The 17,786-nt window shown below is 46.2% G+C and overlaps 1 protein-coding gene across 1 annotated transcript; it reads left to right on the top strand.

Annotated features, from left to right (window-relative positions):
- Nucleotides 1,383-16,683, top strand: LOC8055059 (probable phosphoinositide phosphatase SAC9). The gene is given in 12 exon segments (XM_021458917.1): nucleotides 1,383-1,699; nucleotides 1,861-3,878; nucleotides 3,995-4,102; nucleotides 4,231-4,401; nucleotides 5,157-5,399; nucleotides 5,506-5,895; nucleotides 6,407-7,177; nucleotides 7,433-7,630; nucleotides 8,840-9,274; nucleotides 9,353-9,586; nucleotides 15,378-15,669; nucleotides 16,213-16,683. Coding segments are annotated over 10 exon segments (4,812 nt in total). The 5' UTR covers nucleotides 1,383-1,699; nucleotides 1,861-1,898; the 3' UTR covers nucleotides 15,660-15,669; nucleotides 16,213-16,683.

Below are 17,786 nucleotides of genomic sequence, written 5' to 3' on the forward strand. Positions count from 1 at the left end.
CACCGCTGGACGCCCTCCTCATTGTTCCCTCTCGGTTCTCCTGTTCCGGCGGGAGGCGCGGCAGCGGCGAAGTCGGAGCCTCGGACGATGGCGGTTTTTTCTTTCATTGTTTTTTCCGGTGTTTTTTTCTATTGATTGATCGCAGGTGAAGGCACTTTGCACGGGTGGAGGAATGTTGAAGCCTGGAGTTGAAGCCTGCGATCGATCTTGGCCGCACGTTTGGGTTGAAGCCTAGGAGAAATGTTTCGTAGCCCTTGATTTTAATGAGGACGACTTCCTGTGTATATTTTTTTGGGTGTACAGAGGTTAGAAACTCTCAGCGGGGGAGGTTTTACTGGGTAGACCTAGTATAATTTGAAGTGTTCCATTATAGTAGAGATTTCATGAAGTCATAGGATGGCGTAAGATTGCCACCAATCAACACTGTAAGTATATACTCTCTCTATCCCAAATTGTAAGTCATTCCTTCCATCCCAAATTGTAAGTCATTCCAAGAATATTGCAGAGTTAAAATATCTCAAGTTTGTCCAAATTTATATGATAGAATAATAATATTTATGATATCAACTAAGTATTATTAGGTTCTCCATTAATTACATTTTCATAGTATATCTATCTGATGCCACAAAACTTTATAATTTTTTCTATAATTTTGGTCAAACTTGAGATGCTCTGACTTTCCAAGATTCTTAGAATGACTTACAATTTAGGATGGAGGGAATATTCTTTAATTATAGTCCGTACACTACATAGGAAGTTAATAACTTAGCTTACTATCTGCCATACATAACTATCAACCACACTGAGGATACAATTCTTGACAGATATTTTGAAGAGAGTTCAAATGAATGTTTTGACAGCTTCCCTAAAAATCTTCAAGTTATGATTAAAGACTTAGATAAAATGTAACTTAGATGGTTAATACGAGAAATAACTTTACTTTCCATTCTTATGCAAAAGTGTTTCGAGATTGTATACATGCCCAAATATAATTATGTAAAAGTTAAAACTATGGAACAAAATCGTTGGTTGTTTTTATGTACTTCTCCGAGATAAAACCGTAGCGTTAGCAATATTAATTTTCTGACGCGTGACAAGAACACCTTAAGTTACGTTAGAAAGATATGCCTTTTTCGCCACTATTTTGATGGCTTAGAAAATTTAATAATAAATTAACACTATAGATATAATATTGTACAAACATAATGATGAAAAGTATTTTTCTAACACAAAATATGACGTTCTCTATCACCTCACAAATTTTTTAAATGAAACTCAATTTGTACATAGAGAAATAAAAAAGGAAAAACCTTTTTAAGGCGTAAATTGGTCCAACTTAAATATGTACATATTTTCCTACTCCCAGTGTATATATATTTTTTCCAAGCCTTTTCTTCTTTGATTTTTAAAGGAAAAAGTGTATATGACGTCATCATGACGTCATAGAGTCATGGCGCATCGCTCAGGCCGGCGTTCGGCGTGCGGCTGCGCTCAGACGGGCTCAGTGCGCTGCGTGGCCGCGGTGCCGCGGGCGGCGCGGACGTCTCCGTCCGCCTCTACGACCTCCCGTCCGCCGAGCTCCACCTCTACGGCGCTGAATTCGCTCTGCCGAAGTCGGTGGCGGCACCCGCGGGTCCAGCGGCGCGCGGTCGGGGGCGGGGTGTGGCCAGGTCTACACCGGCGACGAGCACCCACCTGGGTATGCGCGCCCCTTCTCTTCCCTTCCTGCCGTGCGAAACTGATCGCCCGAACCCTAACTCAAGCGATTTGGCTATCTGAATCTGGATCTGACCTAGTGTATACATGCTTACTATTTTTTGTTTGCAAAAAGTTAATGTGCACACCCATTTCCTCTGTTAGGTCCGAATCCGATCAGTCCATTTCTCCAGAAATCCAAGATGTTCCACAGCAAGTCGCTCCCTAGGCCCAAGGACACATCGGTGGTGGTGGTCATCCTGGAGACGACCGAAGTGTACATTGTGATCAGCTTGTCAACAAGGAGAGACACCCAAGTCGTATACGTCGATCCGACCACCGGTGCCCTCTGCTACCTGGGGAAGCATGGGGAGGATGTCTTCGATTCCGAGGCTGCAGCTCTGAACTACATCACTGACGGGTCAAGGGTTCTATCCAAGAGCACCACATATGCCAAGGCAGTGCTGGGGTACGCAGTGTTAGGAGGCTCTGCTCTGCTTCTGGTTGCGACGCAGCTGAGCACGTCGGTCCCCAATCTGCCAGGAGGCGGGTGCATATACACGGTGGTGGAGAGCCAGTGGATAAAGATCCAGCTGCAGAACCCTCAATCCCAGGGAACTGGAGAGCAAAAGAATATACGTGAGTTGGCTGAGCTCGACATTGACGGGAAGCACTTCTTTTGTGAGACAAGGGATGTTACCAGGCCATTCCCGAGTCCTATGACACTACGGGAACCAGATGAGGAATTCGTTTGGAATGAGTGGCTGTCGAAGCCTTTTAAGGACATTGGCTTGCCAGGACACTGTGTCATTCTTCTGCAGGGGTTTGCTGAGTGCCGGAACTTTGGAGGTGCTGGGCAGCAAGGTGGGTTAGTCGCCCTTATCGCACGCCGCAGTCGATTGCACCCTGGAACCCGCTATTTGGCCTGTGGACTGAATGCATGTTCAGGTACAGGCAATGAGGTTGAGTGTGAGCAACTGGTTTGGGTTCCACGGAAGGGTGGACAGCGTATCCCTTTTAGCTCGTATATCTGGCGGCGTGGAACTATACCAATATGGTGGGGCGCAGAAATAAAAAATGCAGTGTCAGTAGAAGCTGAAATTTATGTTGCCAATGATCCTTACAATGGAAGCTTACAATACTACCAACGGTTGGGTAGAAGATACGGCCATAAATCATCTGAAGCGAGTGTGTCCAGGCAAAAGAAATCTGGAAGGGTTCCCATTATTTGTGTTAACTTGCTAAGATATGGCGAAGGAAAAACAGAGTCTGTACTTGTTGATCGTTTCAAAGAATCTATACGGTACATGAACTCTACTGGAAAGCTGGGAAGCACGTGGATTCAGTTGATAAATTATGACTGGCATGCCACTGTGAAGTTAAAAGGGCAGCAGCAGACAGTTGAGGGCCTATGGAGGCATCTTAAAGCACCTACAATGGTCATTGGCTTCAGTGAAGGGAATTACTATGATGTAAGGCAGCAGCTTAATGAATGTAAAGGATCAGTTATCTGCAATGACGATGTAAATGGCGGGTTTTGCATGGATTGTATTCAAAATGGGGTGATACGATTCAATTGTGCAGACTCTCTTGATCGAACCAATGCTGCTAGTTACTTTGGTGCACTTCAAGTTTTTGTTGAACAGTGTAGTTGATTGAGTATCTCGCTTGACATAGATGCAATGTTTGGGTTGTCAAGTAGATATTCTGAATATGATGGTAGAAACACTCGTTCTTTGCCCCCTGGATGGGAGGAGCGCTTTGACTCTGTAACAGGGAAATCATTTTATATCGATCATAATACACGTACTACCACATGGGAACATCCATTCCAGGAGGCTCCACAGAAGCCCTGGAAAAGATTTGATATGACATTTGATCAGTTCAAAGGCTCAACAATGCTTGCTCCAGTGAGCAACCTTGCTGAACTTTTTCTTTTGGCTGGTGATATCCATGCTACGTTGTACACTGGCTCAAAAGCTATGCACAGTGAGATTCTGAACATATTCAAGGAGGAAACAGGAAAGTTTAGTAAATTCTCAGCTGTTCAGAATGTGAGGATTACGGTGCAGAGAAGGTACCAAAATTTTGTGAATGATAGTTCCCGTCAAAAGCAGTTAGAGATGTTCCTTGGATTGAGGCTATATAAGCATCTCCCGTCCATCCCTATGTTCCCTCTCAAAGTAGGTAAACTTACTCATGTATATCTCTTCAAACTGATATTATTAGTCTTGATGCAGTATTATATTATTTACATTATACTTTTTTTGTGATAACATTATTGATATTGACAATTCAGGTGCTATCAAGGCCGGCTGGATGCATGTTGAAACCAGTTCCTAGTATCACCCCAATGGCTGATGGTGGTTCCAGTCTTCTCAGCTTCAAAAGGAAGGATCTTATTTGGGTATAGTTCTTCCTTAAAGACTCTTCTTGATGCATCTGGAAGAGTCTTCCTGATAGTTTTCTGGTTTATTTAATTATTGCTGTGGTGTTTTTTTCACATAGCATGTTAAAGACTCTTGTTGCATGCAGGTGTGTCAGCAAGGTGCAGACTATGTTGAACTTTTTATATACCTTGGGGAACCTTGTCATGTTTGTCAACTGCTTCTTACTGTCTCCCACGGTGCTGAAGATTCTTCATATCCAGCAACCTTAGATGTTAGAGTTGGCTCAAGCATAGACTCCCTCAAACTCGTGGTCGAGGTCCTTGTCTCTATCTTACCTCACTGGTTTAGTGGTTTTATTATAATATCCTTTTATTTTGCTCCAGCTGTTTCATCAAGTTTCTTTGCAAATACCAATTTAGTTTCCATACTTTTAAGATTTGGCTTGGTGAACTGACAACACTGTACCCAAAGTCAAAATCCCAGAGGTGCAGACACAAAAATTGCCATCCTTGCTAAAATTGAGCTTCATGTGCATTAACTCTGACTTTAAGACCATGGCTTCTGCTTGATTCAGAACCAATGCTGAACTGTGTGCTGATTACTTTGGATGAGATGAGATTAACTAACCACATTTACTGAGTTTGGCCTGGATTTTGGTTAGGTTCATAATCCTATTCTCATCATGTTTAGGTATTGTTGATTTAAAATTGGTTATTGCTTCATTTTGTATTGGTTTTGTCTGATACATTAGTGTCATTGCTTAAGTGTTGTTTTGCATTTTGTACGGTCATACAATTGTTTCTCTCAACAATTTCTGTGTGCGCTAACAGCTTTGAATTTGAATAATTGATATGTTTTTGTCAATGGAATTGAAATCCAATTAAAGCATGCAGAGGCATCAAAAACTATATTTAACCTTTTAGTAGAGTTCTCTTGTTTGTGAGGCAATTTGTCATTCTTTACTAGCCAAAGCATGGCCTTTTCATTTGAATCGTTTCCATTTGTTTACTCTGTTGTATTTTGAACATCTTAACTGGTTAATGAATGTTAATTGGGAAATTACTTGTGTAGGGTGCTTGCATTTCACAATGCTTGAATGGGACAAATTTACTGATTCCAGTCACTGGGAGAATTGATCCAGAGGACTTGGCTGTTACAGGGAAAAGTGCTAGGCCCAATGTTCATGAGAGCTCCTATCTTCCTTTGTTATATGACTTTGAAGAGCTAGAAGGAGAACTAAACTTTTTGAATCGAGTTGTTGCATTATCTTTTCATCCATCCGCTGTATCAAGAACACCCATTACTCTTGGTGAGGTAAAATTGATGAATTCTCTAGACTGCGATGCTTTTAAAAAGTTACTTTTGGCTATGACTATTTGTCTATCTTTTTCTTGATGAGTTGTATAAATTTCTTTAACAGATTGAAGTACTTGGAGTTTCTCTTCCATGGGCAGACATGTTAACCAATGGTGAATGTGCTCCTGAATTTATGGAGTTTCTTAATAAAAAATCATCAAGTCTTCACTGTGATCTAGGTTCCAAGTCTTTTGGAAATTCTTCCATGCCTGGGAATGATTCTCATGGTATTGATGGGTCTTACACTAAAAGTTCATCATCAGTTCAAACAGGTGGTTCAGAAAATTTGTTGGATTTTCTCACAGGTGATTTTGACATGTTGGAGCCACATATAACTGAAAATACTTTTGGTAATGGGGAACAAACAAACTTCTTAGATGATGGATTTGATGTTAATCCTTTTGCCCCTGCATTGGAAGTGCCTGTTCCTAAAGTGAATAAGCAGGTTGAAGAATGAGGCAGAACACAGCTTTATCTTAAATTTTTTGAATCCCTTTCTGGCTATAATAAGGTATCCATTTGTGAAAAATTCATCTCCTTTTATTTCTATTCTTCTATGTTCTGTTCTTAGTAAACTTTCTTGAATCTTTGTTGAGCATTCCTTAAAAAATACTTTGAAACTGACCTTGTCCTGAAGTTGCCAGTAAAATCTTGAATTGCTTCTTTGTTCAGATAAATGAGCAAGATGGTTCTACCATTCTAGTTTGAAGTTTCTAGTAGCAACACTACTGGACCCTTTTTTCCCCTAACTAAGACAGGTTCCAATTTATTGCAGATTATCTGAATCTTTAGGTCTATTCAGGTTACATATGTTTAGAGTTCTGGCATTATTAGTTTCCTTGCTTTTCAATACATACTTGCTTATTCTGAAAATAATAATAATGAAGGAACAAAAGTAGACCTATTTTGAAAAGGTGTTTATGAATTTAAATCCAAAATACATAAAACTTTATTTATCTTTCCAGGGAAAGGGTCTTGACTTTGAGCAAATGATGAAGCTTGAAATAAAACGTCTCCGTCTTGGTCTTTCTGCCGCTGAAAGGGACCAGGCATTGTTATCAATTGGTGTAATTCCTGCCACATTAGATCCAAACCGTTCAGTTGATTATTCTTACCTATTGAAGTTATCCAGCTTAGCTGATAATCTGGCACTGCTGGGCCATACAGTCCTTGAGGATCGTGTGAATGCTTCAATAGGGCTTGAAAAGGGCAGTGAACATGCTATAGACTTTTGGAACATCAATGAAAATGATGAATCCTGCTATGATGGGGCATGTGAAGTTCGTGCTCTGTCTTCATTACAAGCTTCAGCCACTAGAGAAAATCAATCAGTATTTGTGGAATGTTTTCAGTGTGAAAGGACAGTTTGCAAAGCTTGCTGTGCTGGGAAAGGGGCCTTCCTTTTGCTTAACACCTACAGGGAGTTGAAGATATATGGTGGGAGTCAAAGTGGTGGCTATTCAGCACTCACAGATAGTTTTGTGTGCAAATCATGCTGCAGTGAAATTGTCAAACGTGCATTGTATGTGGATTATGTCCGAGTTCTTCATAGTTTGCACAGAAAAGATCGTTCAGAGAAAGCGGCACTGAGTGCAGTGAATCAGGTCTGCCAACTGGAGTACAGGGAAACATCTGATCTATCTCAAAGTATTCAATTTGGTCAGAGACAATTGAAGCAGATCCTTGCTGGTGAAGAATCCCTTGCAGAATTTCCATATGCAAACTTTTTACAAATGGTATTTCTCAGCTTAGTACCAAGTCATCATAAATTGCACTCCTGCATGATTTGTGGCCCTGTGTTATTCATACACTGATGTATTTGCCACACTATTGATGTTGCCCATGGACTATGGAAAAGCATTCAATAAACTTGGCCTTGTGATTGTGATAGCATATTCTTTTTAAGATCCCTCCCCCCTTTCTCTTTTTCTTCTATGAAGTTTGCTTTACCATAGATAATGCTTTGGTCATGCCTTATGCTCTGTACTCAGGTTGAAACTGCCAATGACTCTGAACCACTGCTTTCGTTACTGGCGCCTTTTGGGACTGGAGAGTGCAAGTCTTACTGGAAAGCTCCGCAAGATAAGACTTCAGTGGACTTCTCAATTGTTCTTGGTGGTTTATCAGATGTTGCAGGAGTTGCTATAATTGTCAGTTCTTGTGGGTACTCAACATCTGACTGCCCAATTGTAAGATAGCCTATTTTACTTTCTCTTCCTTCATCATGCTATCCTTATTTTTATCTATGAATCAGTACCTATAAAATCAGTACGGACAATGTTAGCCAGGCATACTTAATATTCTATTTACAGTATCCTAATGGAACTATGGGTATATCTTTCATTTCCATTTTCTTAATGATTGAGAACAAAGAAGGATATTTACTGGAGTTACTGAAATCATATTTTTTTTAATCATAAAATCACATGGCTTGATTGAATATGTGTTCTTCCTGAGCAAGAGAAGGAAAACATTTTAGTACAGTTGTATCCTTGACAGCTTGAGCATGCTACATGTTAAGCAATATGAAAATACTATCTTCACCTACATAATTGTGACTTCCTAGCCCACTTATTTCCAAGAAGTAAAGAACTTATGTTGGAAATCACTCCCTCTCCTTTCTTCAGTGTTCATCACAAACACACACTAGGAAGTCACTCCCTCTGTCTTCAGTGTTTATCATAAACACACACTAGGAAATCACTCCTCTCTTCAGTGTTATCACAAACATACTAGGAAATCACTCCCTCTATCTCTCTTTTGGTTGATGTGGCTCTCTCAGCCCTCACCATTTTCTCATATATATAGCTGATAAACCTGCCCATGATATCATCCTAATTACTGCAGTCATAACTCCTATGATCATTCCTTAGCTACTAGCTGAAAATCTGCTAGTACTAAAGACTGCACCTAGACACAATGAACCTGGACACATGCATGGACACACAAGATTATAGATAACAACTTATGTCCTTTGCAATTTGATTTACTATATCTTGTTTTAACAGCTGTATGATGTTTGTGGCTTCATAGTTTTGTGTCAATCACCTATCTTTCTGTACATACAGTGTTGCTATGAAAAGCAAATATATCTTGTTGACATAATCTTTGTCTGGAGTTAGTGCAATGTGCAAGAACTGCAAGATGTATTTTTTCATATACTGCAGAGTTAGCTATCTATGCACAACTTGTGGATCATTTGAACTAGCCCGCTGAGCTATCTTAGCGTTCTCTGTTCTTTAGTGCATTTTCCTACAAAACCTTGTCTCCATACTCTGTCATAGCTAGCTATCTGTGCATAACAAACTAGCCTGTTGAGCTGTTTTCATTTCTTCTGTTCCTTTGATGCATTTTTTACTTGTTTGCTTTGTATGTTAATAACCATGCTGCTTGTGCAGGTAGAAATATGGGCCAGTAATAAAATACACCGAGAAGATCGTACATTCATAGGAAAGTGGGATGTACAGGATATAATATCTTCATCTCCACTGCTTTGTGGACCTGAAAAATCTAGTAGGTTGAGTGAAGAACCAAGACACATTAAATTTCACTTCCCAAATCCTATCCGTTGTCGTATAATTTCAATAAAAATGACACTTCCCCATAGTGGTTCTCATTCAACAAAGTTTAATGAGGAGTTTGATCTTCTATCGTTGGATGATAGTTCAGTTTATGAATCGAAGCCAACCAATCCACAGAATTCATCTATCCATGCAAAAAGAATTGTTGTTTTTGGTAGTTCTTTGAGAAAGGAGGTGGGGCCTGACACATCAGGGGGAATAATGAGAATGAAAAGTTATTTAGACAGATCACCACCCTTGGGGAGATTTAGGGTAAACCCCCTGTCTTTGCTGACAGTTTTGGGCTTTGCATTCTAGCTGTGACTGAAACTTTTCTTCTTTGTTTTCCAGATTCCAGTTGAAGCTGAGAGGCTGAGAGATAATGATCTTGTTCTTGAGCAATATGTCTTAGCTAATTCACCTGGAATAGCTGGATTCCGGCTTGATTTTTTCAGTGTTATAAGACCTCGTGTGACCCATTCACCTTCCTCATCAGAGTTGGACATGAGGGAGTTTTCATTGACACGAATGGATGATAGATTTTTGAATCCCGCAATTCTTTATATACAGGTCACAGTTGTTAAGGTAATAGGCCAATGTCACTCTTCAAAATTCACTTACTTTGGTGGCTATGGTTGGTTATTTTATGCTTCTTGAGATCTCCTTTAATGCTTGTCCCTGAACGGTTCAAATCGCCATGGAATGGGTCCACGTGGTCATGTGACCTAGTTTTGTCGAGTAAGGCCTGTGTCACAGACAGTTCTGCATTTTGCAAAATTTATTTTTTTCCTTGTTAGTAGTAATTAGTGTAATATCCAACTGAACTGTCGTCAAAACTTCATTTATGTATAGTGGTGGTAGTCAAAGCTGACGAATGACCTGCAAACTATGAACTATGATAATTGTTGGCACAGGGACCCTGCACCGAGGTGAGCAGCACCTGCTCTCCTCCCCTCTCCCTCTCCCCTGCTCCAAGGTAGAAGAAGAGCCCTGAGCTCCCACAGCACACACACACAGCACACACACGGTTTCAGACTTGAACTGAAACAGGGACTGAATGAGTGGCAATTGAACTGCCTTCTTCCATTGCATTGGGCTGGTTTATATACACCAATACATGTACCTTCTAAGGTACAGAACTACCTACTACATACTCCTAAGGTACAAGGCTGAAATCAGCCAACAACTACTCTAGTACCAGCCATACTGCTGGTGTACCTCTACTAGTACATAGTATGGCCTATTGCCATATACTCTACAGGACCTAGGACTTGGACAGCCATGAGCTGATCCAACTACTGCCCTTTGTCCTGGACAGGAAGAAGAGAGAAAGGGGGCAGCAGATTATGTCTTACAAATCTTCCCCTAATCTTTGCTGCCCTCATTTGACCTCAGCCATGCCAATCATGCCTCGAAGCTCCATGAACCTGAGGCGCCCGAGAGACTTGGTGAGAATGTCAGCAAGCTGTCGCTTGGTGTCGACGAACTCGATGACAACCTGTCCTCCCTCGACGCAGTCACGAAGGAAGTGGAACTTCACGTCGATGTGCTTGCTCCTGTCGTGGAGGACTGGGTTCTTGGCCAGCGCAATGGCTGGCTGGTTGTCCACCTTGAGTGCCGGCGGCTGCGCTTGAACTCCGGTGAGCTCTGTCAGCAGCCGTCTCATCCAGACCACCTGGCACGCCGCCGTGGCTGCCGCCACGTACTCCGCCTCACATGTGGACAAGGCCACCATCTTCTGCTTCAACGATTGCCAGGCAATTGGCGCACCGCCGAGGAAGACGAGTACGCCGGAAGTGCTCCGCCGTCCATCAATGTCTCCTGCCATATCCGCATCGCTGAAGACCGTGAGTCCCGACGCACCTTCCTTGGTCTCGGGCGGTGCTTCACTGAACACCCTCAGCTGAAGCCCGCCGCGCTTGGGGAAGACAAGTCCCCACTCCGCCGTGCCTTGAACATAGCGCAGCAGTCGTTTGACCGCCGCCCAATGATCCTCCCGTGGATCCTCCATGAAACGGCTCACATAACCCACCGCAAAAGCGATGTCCGGCCGTGTGTGAGTCAGCCAGCGCAAACCGCCGACGACACTCCGGTAGAGTGTGGCATCCACCTTCACCGCGGTGCTCTGCTTCGAGAGCTTGATGCGCTCCAACATGGGCGTGGCCACCGCCTTGCTGCCTGCCATCCCTGCCCGCTCGATCAGCTTCAGTGCATAAGCCCGCTGTCCAAGCTTGATGGTGTCTTCTCCTTGCTTCACCTCGATGCCGAGGTAGTAGGATAGAGGACCCAGGTCACTCATCCGAAAGCGCGCCGCCATCTGTTCTTTGAACTGGGCGATGTCTGCTGCGCGCGCTCCGGTGACGATGAGATCGTCCACGTACACCCCGACGATGAGATGCTCCTTCCCCCGTCGGCGGGTGTACAGGGCGTGCTCCGTGGCGCACCGCTGAAACCCGAGCTCCGCCATGGTGGCGTCGAGCTTGGCGTTCCAGGCTCGTGGCGCCTGACGCAGCCCGTAGAGGGCCTTCCGCAGGCGCAGAACCTTCCGCTCCGCTCCCTTGACGATGAACCCCGGCGCTTGCTTGACGTAGACGGTCTCAGCCAGGTCCCCGTTGAGGAACGCCGACTTCACGTCCAGATGGTGAACTTGCCAGTCCTTGGCCCCGGCGAGCGCGAGCAACAGCCGCACAGACTCCATGCGCGCGACAGGGGCGAACACTTCTTCGAAATCAATCCCCTCGCGTTGCACGAATCCACGGGCCACGAGTCGCGCCTTGTGCTTCACCACTGCGCCGCGCTCGTCCCGCTTCACTTTGAAGACCCACTTGAGCCCGATCGGCCGACAGCTTGCCGGCGGATCGACCAAGTCCCAGATCCCATTCTGCTCGATGGCCTCCATCTCTTCTAGCATCGCCTTGCGCCACGCCGCGTCGCGCTCCGCAACGGCAAATGTGGTTGGCTCCTCCGCACTCATGAGGAGCAGAGCGTCGCTGCCGAGCCCACAAGCCGCCAGGCCCGGCACCTCTGCTTCCCCGATGACGTTGTCGATCCTGCGGAACCGTACCTCCTCCCCTTCGTGGAAGGCGTCCACGAACTCAGAGACATCGGACGGCGGCGAGGCATACTCAACCGTGGCCGTCGTCGGCGTCCTCTGCGCAAGCGAGACAGGGGATTCATCCCCCATCGATCCTGGCACGCCCACGCTCCCAGCCCCGCCCGGGCTAGGAGGCTCCTCTGCTTCGACCGCAGCTGGCGGCTCAGCGCTTGCCGCCCCGTTGGGTGCTTCCCCGGTCACCGGCTGCCTTGCTGTCTCGCCGTGGCCATGGATCACCAGGTGCTCCACGGTGAAGGAGTCCCGGATCCCTCCGTCGCCTCGTCCACCTCCGGCCTCGGCCTCCTCCCACCTCCAGGCTGCAGCTTCGTCAAAGACGACGTCCCTGGATACCAGCACTTTACCCCGAATCGGGTCATAGAGCCGGTAAGCCTTCGTCCCCGACTCATAGCCGAGAAACACCGCCTTGACGCTCCTGTCTTCGAGTTTAGCCAGTCCAGGCTTCACCTTCTTGACGTGCCCGATGCAGCCGAACGTCTTCAGGTACGAGACATTAGGCTTGCGCCCATGCCATGCCTCGTACGGTGTCACTCCCTTCAGTGCCTTCGTTGGTGACCGGTTCAGGATGAACACGGCCGTGGTGACTGCCTCCCCCCAGAACTCCGGCGGCATGCTCTTGGCCTTCATCATCGATCGGGCCATGCCCACAATCGTTTGATTCCGCCGCTCCACCACACCGTTCTGTTGTGGCGAGTATGGCGCAGTAAGATGGCGCTCAACTCCCTCGCCTGCGCAGTACTCGGCGAACTGCACCGCCGTGAACTCGCCGCCGCGATCGGTACGCAGCACCCGAAGCTTCCTCCCAGACTCTGCCTCTGCGCCTTCCTTGACGGCTTTGATGGCGTCCGCTGCCTCGTCCTTGCTTGACAGCAGCCGGAGCCACATGTACCTGCTGCTGTCGTCCACGAGCAGCAGGAAGTAGCGCCGACCTCCGTGCGTCGCCGGCGTAATGGGCCCGCAAAGGTCCCCGTGGACCAGCTCGAGCCGTTCCGCCGCGCGATACTTGGCCGCCTTGGGGAACGCCATCCTCCTCTGCTTCTCGGCGAGGCAGCTATCACATAGCTCCCCGGCGTGCTTGATGCTTGGCATGCCGGTCACCATCTTCCCGAGCCGCCCCAGTGCGTCGAAGTTGAGGTGGCCGAGCCGGCCGTGCCACAACCAGGGCTCCTCCGCGCACGCCGCCGCCAGACACACTGGCTGCTCAACCTTCAGATCAAGGAGATAGAGACGATTACGCGTTCTCTGTACCTTCGCCAGGAGTCGGCCATCCTGGTCCTTGATCCTGAGCACGCCGTTGCGGATGATGACCTCCGCTCCGTGCTCGTCCATCTGCCCAAGGCTGATGATGCTCGAACGCAGCTCCGGGATGAAGTACACGTCCGTGAGCGCACGGTGTTCGCCGTCCTTGCACCAGAACAGCACCGTGCCGCGCCCACGAATCTGAACCCACGAGCCGTCGCCGAACTTGACACTCCCTGTGTGTCCTTCGTCCAGCTCGGAGAAGGCCGCCCGAAGACCAGTCATGTGGTTGCTGGCGCCGGAGTCCAAGTACCACCGCTGCTCCGTCTCTTCCCCGGCGACTCCCAGATGAGCCTGCCCCTGCACGCGGGGCTCCTCGAGCTGATGGATGACCGGCGGTGCACTCCTCTGCTCCACCACCTCCAGCTCTGCCTCACCGCACGCCCCTGCGCAGTATACACCCATCAGGAGTGCGTGATCACCGTCACTGTCGTCCTGAGCCAGGTGCGCCTCATCCTTCTTCTCCTTGCGCTCTGGGCACTCCCGCGCCCAGTGCCCAACCTTGCCGCACTTGCGACAGGCGTTTGGGTCGGAGAACTTCTTCTTGCCCTTCCTCTTGTCCGCCGGCCCCTTGTTCTGCTGCTTGCCGCCGCCGCGATCGCCGCCACCACGGCTGGAGCCTTCCCCGGACCGCCTCTTCTCCTTCATGCGTGCTGACCACTCCTCCTCGGTCAGCAGGAGCTTGGGCTTCTCCTTCTCCAGCGCCGGCGTGGTGCGGCTCTCTGCTACCCGCAGCCGCCCGGCCACGTCCTCCAGAGACAGCGTGGAGATGTCCAGCATGGTCTCGATGGACATGGCGAGCTGCGAGTATCTTGCCGGCACGGTGCACAGCAACTTGGTGACGAGGTCCTCGTCGTCCACCTTCTTGCCGTAGGTGGCCAGTTGCGTGGCCAGGGACTGGAGGCGAAGAGTGAAGTCCTCCACCGACTCCCCGGGCTTGAACTTGATGTCGTTCAGCTCCCTGCGCAGCTGCTGAATCCTTGCCCTCTTAGCTCGATCCGAGCCAATGCGCAGGGACTCCAGCATCTCCCAGGCCTGCTTCGCAGTGTCCTTTGCGCCCAGCGCCTCATGGTACTCCGCCGGCGTCGAGGCCATGAGCGCCTCCATGACTCCCACCTGGGCGTCCTCGGTGCGGTCATCCTCCTCAATCGCCCGCCACCACTTGCGCGCGCGAAGCTTCCACTTCATCTGCGTCGCCCACTCACCGTAGTTGGTCCGGGTGAGCATGGGCCAGGAGCCGCTGCCACCGAACTCCTTCACCACGCGCACCTCAACCTGCGGTGGCGCCGGCTGGAGCTGTCGCTCACCACCTTCCCCGCCACCATTCCGGCCCGCACTCTCCGCCATTGCTGGTCAGGGGACCTAGCTATGGCTTGTACGGCTCCGATACCAATTGTTGGCACAGGGACCCTGCACCGAGGTGAGCAGCACCTGCTCTCCTCCCCTCTCCCTCTCCCCTGCTCCAAGGTAGAAGAAGAGCCCTGAGCTCCCACAGCACACACACACACAGCACACACACGGTTTCAGACTTGAACTGAAACAGGGACTGAATGAGTGGCAATTGAACTGCCTTCTTCCATTGCATTGGGCTGGTTTATATACACCAATACATGTACCTTCTAAGGTACAGAACTACCTACTACATACTCCTAAGGTACAAGGCTGAAATCAGCCAACAACTACTCTAGTACCAGCCATACTGCTGGTGTACCTCTACTAGTACATAGTATGGCCTATTGCCATATACTCTACAGGACCTAGGACTTGGACAGCCATGAGCTGATCCAACTACTGCCCTTTGTCCTGGACAGGAAGAAGAGAGAAAGGGGGCAGCAGATTATGTCTTACAATAATTTTCCACATGCTGTTAATTGAGGGTTGAACCTTTTGCTACTTGTAGTTTTGTCAGTGCCTATTTTGTATGTGTGCATAAAACAATCCTGTTGTGCTTGTGATTTTGTACAGGAGTCTGGCAAGTTGGTTGTAGAGGAATACCGTTTACCAGAAGTAAAAGCGAATACACCACTATATTTTGATTTCCCAGATCCACGACATGATGCTCGCTGTGTTATCTTTAGATTACTTGGTGATGTCACTGCGTTTGTTGATGACATTTCTGAGCTTGAGAACTTAAACTTGCGAAATCTTCCTTTGGCAACCGGACTGTCTTTGTCAAATAAGATCAAGTTGTACTACTATGCTGATACATATGAGATGGGAAAGATTGGCAGTCTCTCAGCTGTATAATGTATGTGAGGTATGAAGATCTGACGTTCTAAATGCTCTCAAATGAGTCTGTTTTATTACAGGGTTCTTAACTTGATTTTTGACATTCAGAAGAAAGTTTCAATTAACAAATGATATATGACAGCTAAAACACACAATACAAATCTGCTACTGAGCCTCTCTTCCCTAGCTTAAGTTATGGATCCTTAACATACTCGAGTCAACCACATAGCCAGCCGTTATGGTCTTGGTCCTGGCCCAATATTCTTATTTCGAATTAGAGTTACTTGATGGGTCTGGATCCTGTTCATACTGACTTACCCGTGTGAGGCCTTAAAAGGAATTAAGATTTTAGAAATGCATCTCGTTTTTAACCATGGACTCAGCCATAGAACTTTTTTTAACAAACTCAGCAATATAACTTTTGCTCTGCCCCTGGTGTTTATGAATGAGAAACTTAAGCATGAAACTATGGAAATGGTATGTGTGGCATGTGGATTGGTGTACTAAAGCCTGCATCTGTTTAGTAGACTGTCTGATACTGCTCTTTAACTTGGTGTTTACTTGTGTTTAGGTCGTACATACCAACCTGGGATGTTAACAGTCCTTAGAAGATTGTTGTAACCTACTGTTTCTACGTGTTGATGTGGGAGTAAGAGCTGTTGCTACAAATACATGATGTCTTTTGTAATACTTTTTTTTTTGCTTCTTTTTCTTTGTGTTGGTGATCAAATGACCCGATTCAAGGGAAATAGCGATTTTGCCTCTAGAATTTCTGAAAATTCATCTTTTTAATGTAGAATAGCTGGAAATTCAATACGATCACAGTTCCCGAAACTGCTAGTTACATTTGTCAATACCTGTATTGGGACCTGGATTATTGTATAGAGCTATAAACTTGCATTGACATTTTTTGGGTGGGGTTCATACATATTTTAAGCACTGGCTGCACCAGTTGTTCGTTTGTATGGTACATGGCCATTATGCGGTTCTGTAACTCGCAAAACTTTATGTCATCGACTTGTATTTTTTGTTCCCTCTTTCATCTGAAATTAGTATCTGGTCTATAAAGTTGTAATGCCTTTTGCACCATATTGCAGCAGGAATTTATTTATCCTGTACAAATATTGTTTGGTTAAAGCGAAGCTTAATAATCAATAGTTTGGACTTTTTGAGGACTCTCGTGTCATCAGAGATCAGACTCGTCATCTCAGGCCTGGTTTAGTTCACCCTGAAAACCAAAATTTTTTTTATGATTCCACGTCACATCAAATTTTGAAGCACATGCATGAAGCATTAGATATAGACGAAAATAAAAACTAATTGCACAGTTTGTCTATAAATCACGAGATGAATTTTTTGAACCTAGTTAGTCTATAATTAGATAATATTTGTTAAATAAAAACAAAAATACTACAGTATCGAAATCTAAAATTTTTTCGCAACTAAAGAAGGCCTCAGCCGACGTGTCTTCCATCTGTGACTTGTGCACGCCGGAATGGAGCTCAAGAATACCGGGTTCTCCCCAGTGGCGGAGGACGAAATATATTTGAGGTATGGCGAGTTGATATATAGCTTCAACCGAATAGTAATGAACGAACAACAATTAATCAAGAGGCAGTATGTTTCATTTTCTGTGCTCTCGGTTAAAAAATAATTAAATAATAAACAACTGAACAAAAAGTAACTTAAATAGGTTTGTAACTGTGTGATCTTGGCATCTTGCAACTTGCAGGGCTAGAGCGGCAACACCAGGCCTCCAACAGTGTTCGTATGAATGACTATATATATTGATTATTTGACCACAAAACACTAGAATGGCGTCTAATTTGCAAGGGCATACGCAGCGGAGCTGAGGTATGGCGAGGGCCATACCTCGCCCTACCGAGTCCTCCGCCACTGGTTCTCCCGGCTCCATGGAGCTGGTTAGGAAGCACCAGAATGAACGACCTTAAAAAAATATATATATCATAGCCTAGCATGGGAAGAATGCATTCAAGGACTTCACCTTGCGACTCGTGACCTTGCAGGATAAAGTAAAAATTGCTCTTTGAGCTGTGATTAAAAAAAATTGCTCTTTGAACTGTTGGATGTGCATCGCGATACATGCTACTTGTGAGAACGGTTGGATGACATTATAATACGTGG

Source organism: Sorghum bicolor, chromosome 4 (genome assembly GCF_000003195.3).
Source record: "Sorghum bicolor cultivar BTx623 chromosome 4, Sorghum_bicolor_NCBIv3, whole genome shotgun sequence".
Classification (NCBI taxonomy): Eukaryota; Viridiplantae; Streptophyta; class Magnoliopsida; order Poales; family Poaceae; genus Sorghum; species Sorghum bicolor.